Raw genomic sequence first — 15,539 nt, forward strand, 5'->3', positions numbered from 1 at the left:
CAGTCTGTGAGTCAGAACAGCCGGCATTGTAGTCTACTCTACCAGGATCAGGAAACAGTCCTCCATAAAATGCGTTGTACACATCTGAATATTTGGGTTGAACTGTTCTGGAACAGTGTTGTGAATACAACTTAACCACTGATTTCTAGTCGTGTCCTCTTTTGGAAGGCAAAACAAAGTCGTTTCACACGGCGGCTAGAATGAGCGACGGTGGGCGGGCTTGAGAACGGCGCAGCCGGCAGATTCGACGAAGGAGCGGCCGGTGGGCTTGCGGCAACCACATATGAAGAATGAGCCATTTTAGGTAGGCGTTGTTGACTCTTAACTTTTATAAAGAATATCTCTTTGGATTTGAGACTTTAGTCTTTGCAACTTTACAGATCTTCTTTATGCACCAAGAGCTTGTAACACTTCAAAGAGAAAGGAAAAATTTTAATTGCATCATATGACCCCTTTAAAAATTGTATAACGGTTTCCACAAAAATATTAACCATCACAACTGTTTTCACTATATTGGTGATAAAAATGAGAAATGTTTCTTGATCAACAAATCAGCATATCCGAATGATTTCTGAAGTATTACATGACACTGAAGACTGGAGTAATGAAAATTCAGCTTTGCCATCACAGGAATAAAATTCAATTGAAATATATTCAAATAGAAAACAGATATTTTAAATTGTAATAATATTTCACAATATTACAGTTTTTCCTGTGTTTTTAATCAAATAAATGCAGTCTTGGTGAACATAAGAGGCTTCTTTCAAAAATAATACCAACCCCAAACTTTTGAACAGTAGTGTAGATGAACGTTTTATTTCAAAATAAAGCCAATCTGCTGATTCAGATGACAGCAGTTCTGTCTTTTTACATCCACACCTGGTTCTTGTATAAGTGATTTCACCCCTGAGGATAATTTCTTATTGGTTAAACTCCCTGCTCTCCAAACCTCCCAGACAAACACACAGATGCACCGAGAACATTCAGAGGTCACTTATATTTTGGCTATGAGGATTTAATGATAAACTCTCTTTATGACACACTGCTCAAGAGAAATCAAAACATCATGTGTTGTACTTTTAACCCAGACACGACGATGAACAGAAAGGCAATAAAGGAGACAAACGAGAGCGTGAAACCAAAGTAATGAGGCTGCAGAGCAGCGAGAGAGACTCACAGGAATGAGAAGGGAGTGATGGGAAGGAGGACAGAAAAAAACAGCATGATTAAAGTCAGCCAGACCCCCCTCACCTCTTGACTAAAGCAGGCCATCAACCACTCTAAATATAGACCCTGCCCTCACACACAAACACACACACACACACACACAAAGGTGTTGTTCAGTCTCCAGCTCAACTGTGACACAGATCGAGACACTGTATCCACTAAAAATATGTGATGGATAAAAAGAACAGAGGGACGCTGGCACGTGTGAGTGTGTGAATGTTGGCCTATGTGTGCATTTGAGCTAAGTGCATTCGTTGTGATAGGGGTGTGAGTCCTGTTGTCATGGTAATGTTATCAGTGCACCGCTTCCTGGGCCGAAGGAACACCTGTCTACTTTCTAGCTGAGCTACACATGCACAAACACTGCCTTAGCAACGTGCAGCCAGCAACTCCATTCATCTGTTCCAAGACATGACGACAGAGCCGGAGAGATGGGTAGCTCTGCAAGACAGACAGGCCCTCAGCTGGTCTCTGTATTAAGCCAGTCCACCAAAAAGTTACTCTCCATGTAATGAAACAGATGGGAAATACTCATTTCAGAAATGTCTTCCTCACAACATCACAGTATGATGTGTAGATATGGTCCCTGGGTGTGTACACAGTGAAATGCTGGCAGGGGCACCACTAGCAATTTTGGGCCCTATGAAAGAATATGAGGTTGGGCCCCCACCGCACCAAACATACACTATATTGCCAAAAGTATTGGGACACCCCCTTCTAATGAACAGGTTTAACTACTTTAGTAATTTCCATGAGTACAAATCTTAATGTTTAGGCATATAATGATATTCTAGGGTATCTTCTAGTGTGCTTCTAATTTTATACCAATAGTTTGGACAGGACCCTTTTCTATTCTAACACGACAATGCCGCTGTGTATAAGGCAAGGTTAAAAAATAAATAAAATATTGATTCAGTCAGTGTGGAAGAACTTGACTGGTCTGCAGAAAGCCAAGTCCTAATCCCAGCTGAACACCTCTGGTGTGACTTTAAATGCAGACCTTGACCCAAAAACTCATCACCAAACACCAATGACTTGTACATACATATGGACAAATGTATTGGGACACCCCCTTCTTTAGAACAGAAAAAGCACTTCCAAAACTGTGGCAACAAAGATGGAAACATAATTCATGTATTTAAAAACTGTATTTCCAGTTTTGGAAGTGTCTAAAATGATTGTACGCATATGTACAAGTCATTGGTGTCCCAATACGTTTGGCAATACAGTGTACAAGCCAACCTAGCTATTCAAAATCTTTGTCTGCAGTTTAATAATATTGACCTATTACTTTTGCTATTGCTTTTGACCATTAGGTATCAGTAACACAATTCATTCAGAACCTGTTTTATGGACATAGACTTTCTGTACCACACTACTCTGCTGATATGGAATGAGTTTGACTACTTAATCAGTTATATTAATAGAAATGCTTCACTGGGGCAAACAAAAAAAATCCTAAAATAATAAATAGGATACTCCATAGCAGCATTTCCAGCAGTATCCAACATTTCTCAATCATGATCTTAAGCTAAATGTGACTATTAGCTTAACAGCTGTATTCCTTGTTTGCTAGCTTCCTATGCACATAGGTATGAACATTTTTGTGCATAATGTAACATAATTGTGACCCTGCCAGTTGAAACCCAGCTAAAGTATTTTTTTTAAACAGTGGATGAGTAATTCACTCCTTGATTTGCTTAATAAAAGCCTCCTTTGAGATCGTTTTGACAGACATGTTTATTGTGTATTATTTTCAATGTGTTTATTGCTAAGTTTAGTGTGGCAAAATAGAAGCGCAGCCGTAATTCCCGTGCAGTGTATCTGGCTGCCATGACAACCTCACGCCCTTCTCTATGCTTATCTGCTGCTGCTCTATGTAATCAGTGTGAATTTGTAGATTTTCTATAGCAAAACTAAAATGTGTTTAAAAGTGCGACTGACCAAATCGCCCGGCTCCGAACTCGAAGACATCTCTTAATTTGACAGTTTACCATCTGATCTCACTCAGAGACTCTAGGCTACGTAGGACGGGACGAAACCATGCAGTGAACGGGGGGAGATCATTCATAAAAATGCAGAAATAAGCCGTAATTTTGTTTTATTTGTAACTCTTTGGTAAATACATTTATAATTTCTATTACATTACTACTACTACTGTTACTACTAATAAAACAGATCTCTGGGGGCCCCAAAAGTGCGTGGGCCCTTAGAATCGTCCTAAATCTCCCCCCCCTTAGTGGCGCCCCTGAATGCTGGTAACTATTCAAAAGTTCATAATAAAAACCTGTTCCTGAAAGGCAAGTCATATTTGTAACATCTCTGGGCAGCTCTTTCTATGTACACTACAGTTGAAAAGTTCAGGGCTGGTACGATTTTTGAATGTTTTTGAAAGAAGTCTCTTATGATCAAAAAAGCTGCAATTATTTGATACAATTTTGTAAAATCTATTGTGATATATTATAAAATAACTGGTTCCTATTAATTTAATATATTTTAAAATGTAATTTTCAGCACTATTACTCCGGTCTTCAGTGTCACATAATCCTTCAGAAATTCTAATATGCTGATTTGCTGTTAAAAAAATCATTTCTTATTAATATCAACACTGAAAACAGTTGTGCTGATTTGCTGCTTATGAAACATTTCTTATCAATGTTGAAAACAGTTGTGCTGCTTAATATTTTTGTGGAAACCGTGATACATTTTTTCAGGATTCTTTTATGAATATAAAGTTTAGAACAGCATTTATAAAAGTAAAGAACAGCATTTATTTGAAATAGCATTTATATGTAACATTATACATGTATTTACTGCCACTTTTAATCAATTTAATGCATCCTTTCTGAATTAAGGGATTAATTTCTTAAATAAATAAATCTTACTAACACCAAACTTTTGAACGGTAATGTTAAAGACATGGGAAAAATCGTTAGACACAGATTTCTTTCCTGTGTTGATGCATTTCCTATTGAAACAGGCCGTATGGGTATTCAATAGACCCAAACTCCATTTAGGCTTTATTCACACTGCATAATTCCGATTTGGTTTTCCATACCCATGTTTATGATTGATGAAATGAAATGCGCTGTTCAGACAGAGTCATCAGTATCTGGTGTATCTGCATCGGTTGCTATAGTAATGATGTGAACGTCAGCACAATGCCGAAAGACTTTCTCATACAACTAATAGTACCTGTCAGTGTGAAAGGAGAGGGTGCAAAGTTTTGCATCTGCTCATGTCCATCAAAACACCAGGCACATGTATCAAGCTCTAAATTTTGGTATATAAGAAAAAAGTGAGTGAAATCCTTGCTAAGCCTAGCATACCTTCCTTAGAGTAGTACAGGATCTCCACCTTGCGCTCCTCTGACCCGAGCAGGGCCTGTGCCAGCTGTGCCAGGGCGCTCTTCATAGTGCCCGGCCCCACCAGAAACTGACACATGCAGGACTGCTGCATGATCTCTGCCCGCGAGAAACCAAACAACTGACAGAAGCCCTCATTGCAGTAGATGATCCCACAGTTCTTCATCTGGGCGTTGGCAATCAGGAATTTACGATCTGGTCGGGTAAGGGAAGAAGGGTTAAGAAAAACTAATTAAAAAGAACAGTTCCACTGTTATTGGGAAAAAAAGTATTTTAACACACACAGACATTTTGAGGGGCATGTTGTAGGTCTATGGGATAAGTTGTCACAATTGAACATGCCACTCACTGAACAAGCATTTTTTTGTTTGTTTTTTTTCATCTTTTAAACCTGGAAACTAAAAACTCTTAATAAGTTAAGTTCAGTTACACAAATGTCTTCTCTAGCATAGTTCATAACCCTCTTGAAAATTAATAATAATAATAATAAGATGATGATGATGATGATGATTATTATTATTATAAATTATTATTATTATTTGTTGGCCAAAACATTCAAATTTACATTTGTGTAACTGAACTTTCTTATTAAGAGTTACTAGTTTCCAGGTTTAAAAGATGAATAAAAACAAAAACAAAAAACCTTGAACACATATCCACATACTTGGCTAATCTAGAGATGCTTTTGACTTTGTGTGTTTTATGACTTTCTTTTCTTTCCTTCTACTTCCTTTGCCTGTACGGTACTACAACTAATTTTCTGTATTTACGATGACTGCTTTGATATAAACAGGAAATCTGCTGACAGCGGTGCTATTTTTTGCAACAAGAACTTCACACATCAGCTTCAACAGATGGAAAGCAACACAGTTTGCTCTTAAGATGGTTTGAGGTTATGCTTTGAACTGAAGAGATAGCAAATGAAAAATTCTATATATTAAAGGGTATAATAAGCCTTTAAGGACACACACTGTACTATAAAAAAAATCCTGTAAGTTTCAGACCTGAAAACGTTCTCATTAGTCTAAAAACCGCTTATATTGAAGCCAATCTGCCAAAACGACAGCTTGTGGAATTATTATTTATGATGTAATAGTGTGGCTAAACACCGTCTCCGCAGGAGAAGATCAACGCCTGCTTCGACATCACTGCCTGTTTAGCCCCGCCCACCGATTCACGCATAGTGTAAAATAATGAGAGAGGCAAATGCAGGTCTATGCAAAAACCAAACAATAAAGATGGCTCCAAAGACAACAAGACACTGTGTGGTGTCATGTCAGTAAGAACTTGGTCCTTTGTTCACTTCATTTTACCGCGGATTCGTTTACAAACAAGGCACAATTCGATGCAGGATTTTCAGAAATATTAAAACTAAACGACAATGCTGTGCGACTATATTGGATCCGACAGTAATGTCGCACCACACAAGAGTGAATAACTATTTCTATTACGTGGTCACTATTGCTTTGTCTGTTATTACAGATCGTTTCATATGTACTGAGTATTTATGCATAAAACATACTGTACACAACTGTTAGCCAATCATAGCAGTGAACGTTTACTGGTTACTCCACCACGCCTATTCAAACAGAGCGATCCGATGAGGGGAGTCAAAACAGGACAGAAAATAGCCTATTACTTCTAAATTCTGATGTATTTTGATGCAACAATCTTGATAACATGGACTTCAGAGAACAGTACAAAATAAAAAACAGGCAGTTCATTAGCCTTTTAAAATATTTTATTTCTGAGATATCAAAGCTGAACTATCAGCAGCCATTACTCCAGTCTTCAGTGTCACGTGATCCTTCTGTAATGTTTCCGGTCCAAATGATGAAGGAGAAAATCTAAAAATGGTTCAAATAATCCACAGAAAAGAGCAGAATGTAATATGATGGTTTTTATGTAAAAATCTTCATAACATTATAAGTGGACCATAGAGAACAGTAGCCTACAAAACAAAAAACAAAGGCAGTTCATGGCCCCTTTAATACTGTTTCTCCATCTCTGAATGATAATTGTGTTTGGTGACAGGAACTTTAATGCCCCCCTGCATCAAACTCATTGTCGCCTTTTTACTTCAGGAACAGAACACAATGCAATGAGATGGTTGCCTAGCAGCCAAAAAATGACACTTAGCCTTAACTGATAGGGAGTGAAGGGAGGCGCAGCAGGGTCACGTTATGTATATATATATATATATATATATATATGAACTGGCAAATATATACATGCATGTGTACTTAAAAGATGAAGACATAGCAAAAGCAATACACACAACTAATACATGCCAGAAGAGGGAGAAGAAACTATGACATAAATGATTAGACGTGCTCAAAAAAAAAAACAGCTAACGTAGGGCAAAAGCAGGCTAAAGTTATGAAACTAAAGAATAAAAAAGAGATTTTTGTAGATATTTTTAGTATTCAAACGTGTGTGCAACTACTGTGATTCATGAATAGAGTATACAGGAACAAAGACAAAGCAATGATCATGATTAAAAGGTGTAACGATAACTAGATGTTTTTAAGATTTTTAAAAAAAGAAATATCTATAACGTGTAAATGTAAAGTTAATTTTCAGGGCTAAATCTGTTCGTTTCATGCAATGCATAGGACTGCAATTTATCCCCAATAGCACCATCAATTATGAAACGTCATTTATGTGAGACTTTTTAAAGAAAACACTAAAGATTTCTCTCACATATTTTTGATTTAAAAACCTATAACAAAGTAGCACATAATGACAATACTAACCTATCTGTTATACTTTATGGATGGACCACCCTCCCAATTAAAAGCGCTCGAGCGGAGTACTGTTGCTATGGTTACCTCCTCATTGCTAGTAGTTAGCAGCTGTTTGCCGAAAAACGCACACTAGCTTATTTGTATTATTATTGAAACGTTTGAACCCCTGCTAAAACCTATATTTACAGTTGTATGAAACAAAGAGAAACTTTTACTAAGATAATGTAACCTTTGTTATTTGGAAGAACCCTAGTTGAGGGCCTTATAAAGCAGGCATAGGCCAGGTTCTGGATTTAGTAAGACTAGATAAATTTAGCTTGAGAGTAGAGGTTAGGATTTGGATAATGTCAAAGAGCTCTTGCACATAACACTTGGAAACCTTGAGTTAATATGCTTCCTCCTGTAGACTTTTAAACAGAGAGTGCTAAGGTTCATGCATAGTACAGGACAAATGTGGTGTAGCTACACATTGGAAATGTTTAAATAACTAATGATAGATCAAAACTGATATTACTGATCATAAGGTTATGTAATTATGTGTGATGACACATTTTTCCAAAATGTAAAATCAGGAAACATGATTGAATGAACAAAGCAGGTGCACGAGACACAAGAAGAATGGAAAAACAGAAGGACAGATGGTTGTTAGCAATTTTCCATATTTATGAAAGATTCGTTTTTTTCCACTGCATTTGTATAATGTAGATAAAATTAGGCGGTGTTTTTTTTTTTTTGCTCTCACCTGATGATCAACAGTGCCATGCAAATAAAAATCTCAGACCGATATGCTACTTTACATGACTGACCTCCACACTTCCGATGGCCCCTCCCTGACAGTTTACGCATTACGACCCCAAATGATCAATAAACAATAACATCAACAAACAATACTATATCTAATGTTTTAGGCTAAAATAACATGTTTCTGGGCTATAAAATATCTTCCAACCTAAAGAAAGAAAATAAAAAGTTTTGAAACTCACTTTGCCCGTCGAATTTCCTGATGATGGTGTCCAGATAGGTGTTCTGGAGAGCGACGTGTCCCCGGCGTACAGGCATTTTCACGCGTGGACAGATTCAAGAGCCCTCTTCTTCTGGTTTTCTCTCTTATTCAAGGACGAGCGAGCAAGACAGAAGAAGATAATATAGAAGTCGAAAGCATTGCGAAGGAAACACGTCTTTATAGTCCAGGAATTAAACAAAAATGACACCAGAATGCCAGTGGGATCCTCGAGAAAGTGAAAAGTCGCCGAGTTGAAATGCAAATAAAAAGAAAGCGCGTTTGAATGAAAGCAAATGTCTTGCCGTTTTGGGACTTGAGACTCTCGCGCCGTCGGATGAAATGTCGCTGCGCGCAATAACGCACTGACGCGCTCCCCGAAATCAGGCTTAACATATTCTGAAACAAAAATAGAAAAACAGCCAAAGACAGCACAACTGACGCCCGACACCTCAGAGGCAACGTGCGGCTTGGCTGATGAAGCTCGTTGTGGAATAATGGCACGTTGAGTTCACAGGGGAGGCAGTGGACACAGCTGTCACGTTTGACAGAAGGCAGATGCGCTCTCTCTCTCTCTCTCTCTCTCTCTCTCTCTCTCTCTCTCTCTCAGAGAGCGTTTATCGCTCTGAAAGGTAGGCTATGTACTAGTGGGATACAGTCCACAAACGACCAAAACATTTCCACTAAACACAGCAGTAGAGTAGGCAACCTTTAACTGTTGTAATAGCGTTTACGTTTAAGGTAATTTATAGCAGTATGGAAATACATACATTAAATTAAATGTATGCATTTATCAGACGCTTTTATCCAAAGCGACTTACAGTGCATTCAGGCTATACACTTTTTATCAGTATGTGTTATCCCAGGGAATTGAACCCACAACCTTTGCGCTGCTAACGCAATGCTCTACCGCTGAGCCACAGGAACATATAAGTAGCCTACAAATAAGTACTGAGCCTGCAAATATGGCTATGCTGATATTCAGTACCGCAGGACTTTTATACAACAATTCTAGAAACAGTTCGTACACAACGCAATAAAGCTCAAGAGCTCAGCTTTGTCACCAAGCAACTCAGATTTAAAGGTCGGTCTGGAATCCTGTTTGCTTTCCGTTTTTCTCTAATTGCTCACTAAGAGAAACCCCTCTCCCAGAGTGATTGTAGAAAGACCCCCGTTAGTTATTGAAAACAAAAGCATACAACTCTGCCCTGAAAGAGAAATCTGCGTCATCATACAACTTCGCAGCGGACAACACAGATACTTTCAAAAAATGAGCTCCGTGCTCCATGTAAACCCCACTACCGCTCGTGGAACGCCCATGAACACAAGCGGAGTGATCCGGACATCCGGTGAAACGTCCACTCGGCCAATCAAATTAGAGGACTGGGCCTAACTAACTAACTGACTAATTAGGCCATAAATAAATGTGTCTGCCGTGGCACGGTATGAGTTTGTTACGGAATACATTATACGGCGTTTTAAAAATGTGAAGGAAATGTGAAGAAAAAAACATTACAAAACTCTTACCGGCAATGACAGATAGACATGATACTGACATCAAATGCGTCCAGTAAGTAGATGTAGTGGAAAACATTGCATGGTACATGGTACAGCCCTAAAGTTAGATAAAAGAAAACTCAAGAGGTTCAAAGATAAGATACGAACAGATAACACTGCCAACACCTCCCTTTTCTGGAAAGATAAATATACGTGGAAAAAAATTAAAGTACAATGCATAGACCTAATGGATTTCCATAGGTGAATTTATAGGAATCTTTATAATAGAATTTGTCATTTGTTTTACATTCTAAATAAGCCTGCATAAACACAACATTGGTAGTAGGTCATTTTAATATAAAATACTTTACGGTTTAATATAAAACTTTACGGGTTCTCTTTCAATCCTGTGCATACATACAGAATAAATACTAGATTAAAAGTGTGTATGTGTCTGTTTATTGTATTTGATTGTGACTTGAATAGTTATCTACCTATTTGTTAGTGCTACACATAAAAATTATTTCTGTCATTAATCAGTATCACTCACTGGTTTTCTATATGGTGATACTATATATCTTTAATATATATATATATATATATATATACTGTATATGTATTTTTAAATTTTTTTTGGTCACTTACATTTTTGTGCATTCCCAGTTAATTGAGCTTAATGAACTCACTAAAGTCATATGCACCACTCTTTCAATTTAAATTAATCAGCTATGTGAAGTATTATAAAAACACATCAATAGTCTCTTCATCAGACTAAATAACAGTGTGATCTCTCTCTGTCACCTTCTCTAGTGGTTTCAGTAAGATCCCAGAATGGAAAATCTCCCGTTGGTGACTAGCCAAATGAGAACACCGCTACTGAAGTGTTTTATCTGTCCCACATACTTCCAGTATCCCAAAACTGATTTCTTCCTAACCATATACATACACACCGGAGAGGACCGACTTGGAGAAAAACATCTGATCTCACAGCATTATCCTATGACAAAATCTGTTTGATCATAATGACAGCTACGTTTTGACTCACATGAAATATGTTCCACATACATACATCCAGTAATATTCTGTCCCTCTCACCTTCCACACTAAGCTCACTTAAGTGATTCTCATTTTTAACAGGAGATAAATGCTTCACTGCTGGCTACAGCAGTCTAAGCTGTGTGTGAATGAACCGACTGAAATGGAGTGGTCTGACACACTGTGACAGGCTTAGCTGATTGTGATGTGCTTTGCACAGATTCTCCGGGTGCCTGAGTAAAGAGGTGGTGGCGCTAGAGGGTCAGACTGAGGTTAAATAGGAGAAGATGTTTGATTACAGCCCGAAGAACCTCCCTGATATCTGTCCATAGCCTTCAGTGGTGCTGTTGGTGTCTGATGGGCACGGCAGAGATGTGTCTTCCAACACTCTTCCCTTCACTTTTCATTAATCCAGGGAACTTTGTTTTTATCTTGCTGTCTTACAGACCAGATTCAGGCTGGCACGTAGTGAACAGATGTTTGACAATTATTCGAAATCACTGGGATTTTGATATTAGTTGGCTATTGATCTTGTTCCTCTTAAAAATATTGGTTCTTTATTGGCATCTTTGGTTCCCTGAAGAACATTTAACATCCATGGAACCTTTCCATTGCGCAAAAGGTTCTTTATAGTGGAAAAAGGTTCTTCAGATTATTAAAATACCCAAAATACATCAGTGAGGACAGCGTGTAATTATGCCTCTCAGTCGCCCTTGTTCCAGAGTTGCCACGCTCCAAATGACTCATCCAATATGCCCCAATTTCTTCACATAGGACTCAACTCAAGCCAAGTTCTGTCAACTCAATGCCCCGTTCTGTGAATGTCTAGCATTGCTGTGAAATGTTTTAGTGACCTCAAAGTTTGATGTTCTGAAATGACATTTTATTTCATAAGTTTTGATTAGGACATTTGTTGGCACAGTGTTTTTAAGGATATCTACCAAGCTGGCAAAAAAATGTTCCCAGATCAAACTGTGGGTCACAGAAGGTGTGAGAATCGACCCTTTTTACATTTCTGAGTTTGGATTGCAGTAAAGTATAGTGTGGTTAACTTCTAAAAAGGTACATAGCGGACTATAGCAAATAGTATTTTTTTTTTTTCATTTTAATTTGCTCCAACAATTGCGTTTCCACGACTTTCCAAAAATGGCATGCAAAAACTGGCCTATGCAGCCCAATTCACAAATGAATGACTCTTTTTAGTCGGTTATTTTAATTAAGTGTTCAAAAAGACAGACAAATTTACACTGAATCCGTTTGACAAATCTTTCAGATCGGCTAATGAATCAGCATGCCATTGACCCACATACTGAACGTCAAGTTCGATGTCAGTGCATCTTTACATCAATAAAAATGCTGCTCTTACTTGCTGTGCCACTAGGAAAACAAAAATGTATTCTCTCTTTATCGGAATTCCCCAGTCATGTCTTTATTGAGTTTTTATCCTCATTTTTATAGGTTACTATTAGATAAGTTAGCCTACCCAAATGCAATTTAACAAGGAAAATGCGACATTAATGTAAAGAGTGTTCTTTTTTTCATGTCAGAATGCTGTCTGAATGCAGCTTTATTCAGAATGCTGTCACCTTGAATTTATGCATTTTAATCTCATTGCCCCCTAAGTATTCACTGATATTGCAAGTAATGAAAGGAGTTCTGTATTTATTATATAAATTCTCACTTCTGCATCTGAATATTGAATACTCCTGATATCATATACCCTTTCTAGACCTAGAATGAGTATGTGACTTTACACGGGCCACAAAGAAGATGTTGTTATGTACTTGAGAGTGAGAGATTTCAAGATTTCAGGGTGAGAACGTTCTTTGTCTTTGAATTTCATTACGCTTGCTCTACCTAGGAGGGATTCATTATCTTGATATCCAGGTCATAGAAACCTTATATAGGAGCAAACCTAGTTCTACAGTAACTTAACTGCCCTATCAACATACCCTTAAAAAGACAGCGCCTGTAATCCCCTCTAACCAAGTGTGGGATCCACACTCTATCTGTGACCCTGTCACACATACCTGTCACTCTAACCTTCTGCCCCCTTGACATGTTCACATGTGACAGAAGACCACTGTCACTTCCTATTTTGTTCAGTTTTAAGTCATTATTAGTCAGTCAGAATGCATCAGCTGCAATGCGGATGAGGTTGTGTTGAGAAGTCCTCTTTTATCCACCTTATTTTTAACGCAAGAGCAGATGTGGTCATTTGTAAATTGAATGTGCGAGACTTCATGTGTCATCTGCTTTTCACTTATTTTAGCTTTACAAAAACAGTCAGTTATGCTGCTTCATATTGAAAACTGGTATTTGTTATCATATAATTTAAATGTATTATCGTAATCATAAACACACTGGTTTGTAGCACAAAAAGTTTAACTGTTTACTGCACTTTACTATTCTTTTAGTTGTCGTCCTTCTAATCGGACGTCTCGCATATTCACAGAAAATAGCTTGCTTCCGCATTGCAAAATAAGGTGGATAAGCTTATAAACAGAACACATGCTACATGCTAAAAATTATTTTTTATTAGTATCAATATTAGCCACCACAATAAAGTGACGTCCAATTCAATATGTGACAGTAGTGTATTCAGTGTTCAGTGTCATAGTTCAGTGTTACCTGGCAGTATGATTTTTTTTTTTAGTAAAGGTATGGTCACATTAGTCAAACTGCAGCTAAATTTTGCATAAAGTATGAAGGTCACACAGAAGTCACTTTCAAACCAAGCAGCTTCCTGTTGGTCAGCGCAGTGCATTCATGTTACAAACCTAAGCACAATCTGCATGAGGAACTCCTCACAAATTCCTAATGAAATGAGTGGAATTTGCAGAAATTTCGCCGATCAATGGTAAAGGTGACTGTACCTTAAGACAATCAGTCGGACAATCATATCAGATGTTTACATAACAATTAGTTCAGTAAGATAATGTTTTTTGTTGATTAAAATTTACCATTAATATGTTTTCTACAGGTCAATTAGCAGTCAACAAGCATTTTAAAGCATTTTAACCTGGGTCCAAAGAGATGCTTTAGTTAGCTACTATGCAAAAACATTGTGCATACACAGTGAAAGTAGGAAAATGTGGGGTAAAATGTTCATATAGCACCGCTGACAAAATCCATCATCCCTTTAAAACTCTCACAAAGATCTTGCTGTTACAGTTTCCTTCTGCCTTACCTTAACACTGACCATTCAGATTCAAAATCTACCAGTTCCAATCCTGTTCTTCTTTATCTACTTAAAGAATACAATACATTTCAGAATTTAATCTCAACAGTTTGTGCTTGACAAAGAAACTATGTTCCCCGTGCACCCGCTCTGACCACTAGCTACATCTTGTTCTACTTTCTACTTTTACTTTCTCATTTGTCCAACCATGACTTTTTATGGCACAATCAGTGAAGACTAGTCTAATATCATGCAACTTACATGAAGGGTGTAGATAAAGAACAGATAAAGAGAGAATCCCAGGGAGAGAAAGAGATCAAAGCGTAATTGCTTCTTGCGTATAGTGGCTAATATAACTGAATATACTGTAGTTCCTAGGAACTATAGACACTAGGAGAGAATGAGCAGGGAAAGTTGGCAAAAAATCACATATTTGATCACAGCATCCAGAGGCATTAGTGATGAACTCTTCAGTTGCATCCAATCCCGTGTCTAAGACTGATTACGGCAGATCCTTCCTCTCCGTAGTGGACTCTTTAATAATCTTTGAAAGAGAGATTGCATAGGTTCGTTTTAGTTAAAACAGAAAACAATGCACACATAAAAAAAATATAAATAAACAAATCTGTAATGCAGAGATGCCCAGGGTTAAAATTGGCTGATTTACATATAAATCAGTTATAATGACCTTTCATTTGGCCCACCATGCCATAGTAGTGGGGGAAAATAGAAGACAAAAATGACACTGAAGCATATCTTCATTTATAATTGATTTTTTTGTTTGCATTGAAATCTAGAGAATCTAAGTGAATTTGATTGAAACATTAACTGCAGTAGTTAACATGAACTAACAAAAAAGTACTTCTAAAGCATGTATTAAACTTAGTTAATGTTAATTTTAACATTTACAAACACAATATTAAAATGTAAAGTTCTGTTAATATTATTTAATGGACTAACATCAACTAACAATGAATAGTTTTTATTTTTATATTTTATTAACTAGCGTTAATGTTAACTAATGGGACCTTATTGTAAAGTGTTACTAAAATAATGTAGTGTTGGATATAATGCAGCATTTACTTTTGGCCCATGATCCTCATTCAAGTTTGATTTTGGGCACCTCTGTTGTAATGCAATGTATGAAAGAATGAATGAATCAATTAATAAATAATTGAAAGAATTGACCATTTAATTCTGTTGTGAGATTGTTGGGGGGGAAATGTTACCATCAGTTGATGAAGAAGTAAGTGTGTATTCATGTAAAGTGGATGTCAAAAACGGTTTTTTTTTTTTAAAGATTGATGAAGAGCGCCTCCTAGTGTTTACCTCTCCATCACGAGTCTCAACAGTTCGCACAACTATGCTCCTCTTCACATGTGCCTCAGGAGTCAGCTTAGTGTCCAAGCTGATGTCTAACAACACACACACACACACACACACACACACACACAGGTTTGTTTTTATGTTTTATGGGTAATCTCAAT

General features: G+C 37.4%; 1 protein-coding gene and 1 pseudogene across 1 annotated transcript in view; both read right to left on the minus strand.

The window, feature by feature from the left end:
• Positions 1–8,579, minus strand: part of LOC107674162 (potassium voltage-gated channel subfamily H member 6-like) — a 45,489-nt gene extending 36,910 nt beyond the window's left edge. Inside the window, exons 1-2 of the mRNA XM_016468061.1 lie at positions 8,323–8,579; positions 4,557–4,787 (exon numbers count right to left, since the gene is read on the minus strand). Coding sequence (XP_016323547.1) covers positions 4,557–4,787; positions 8,323–8,398 — 307 coding nt within the window. The 5' untranslated portion in view covers positions 8,399–8,579. The remainder of the gene's footprint in view (positions 1–4,556; positions 4,788–8,322) is intronic.
• Positions 8,580–14,295: 5,716 nt separating this feature from the next.
• The window catches only part of LOC107674161 (glial fibrillary acidic protein-like), a 5,883-nt pseudogene continuing 4,639 nt past the window's right edge, over positions 14,296–15,539 (minus strand).

Source organism: Sinocyclocheilus anshuiensis, unplaced genomic scaffold, assembly GCF_001515605.1.
Source record: "Sinocyclocheilus anshuiensis isolate Anshui unplaced genomic scaffold, SAMN03320099.WGS_v1.1 scaffold893, whole genome shotgun sequence".
NCBI lineage: Eukaryota > Metazoa > Chordata > Actinopteri > Cypriniformes > Cyprinidae > Sinocyclocheilus > Sinocyclocheilus anshuiensis.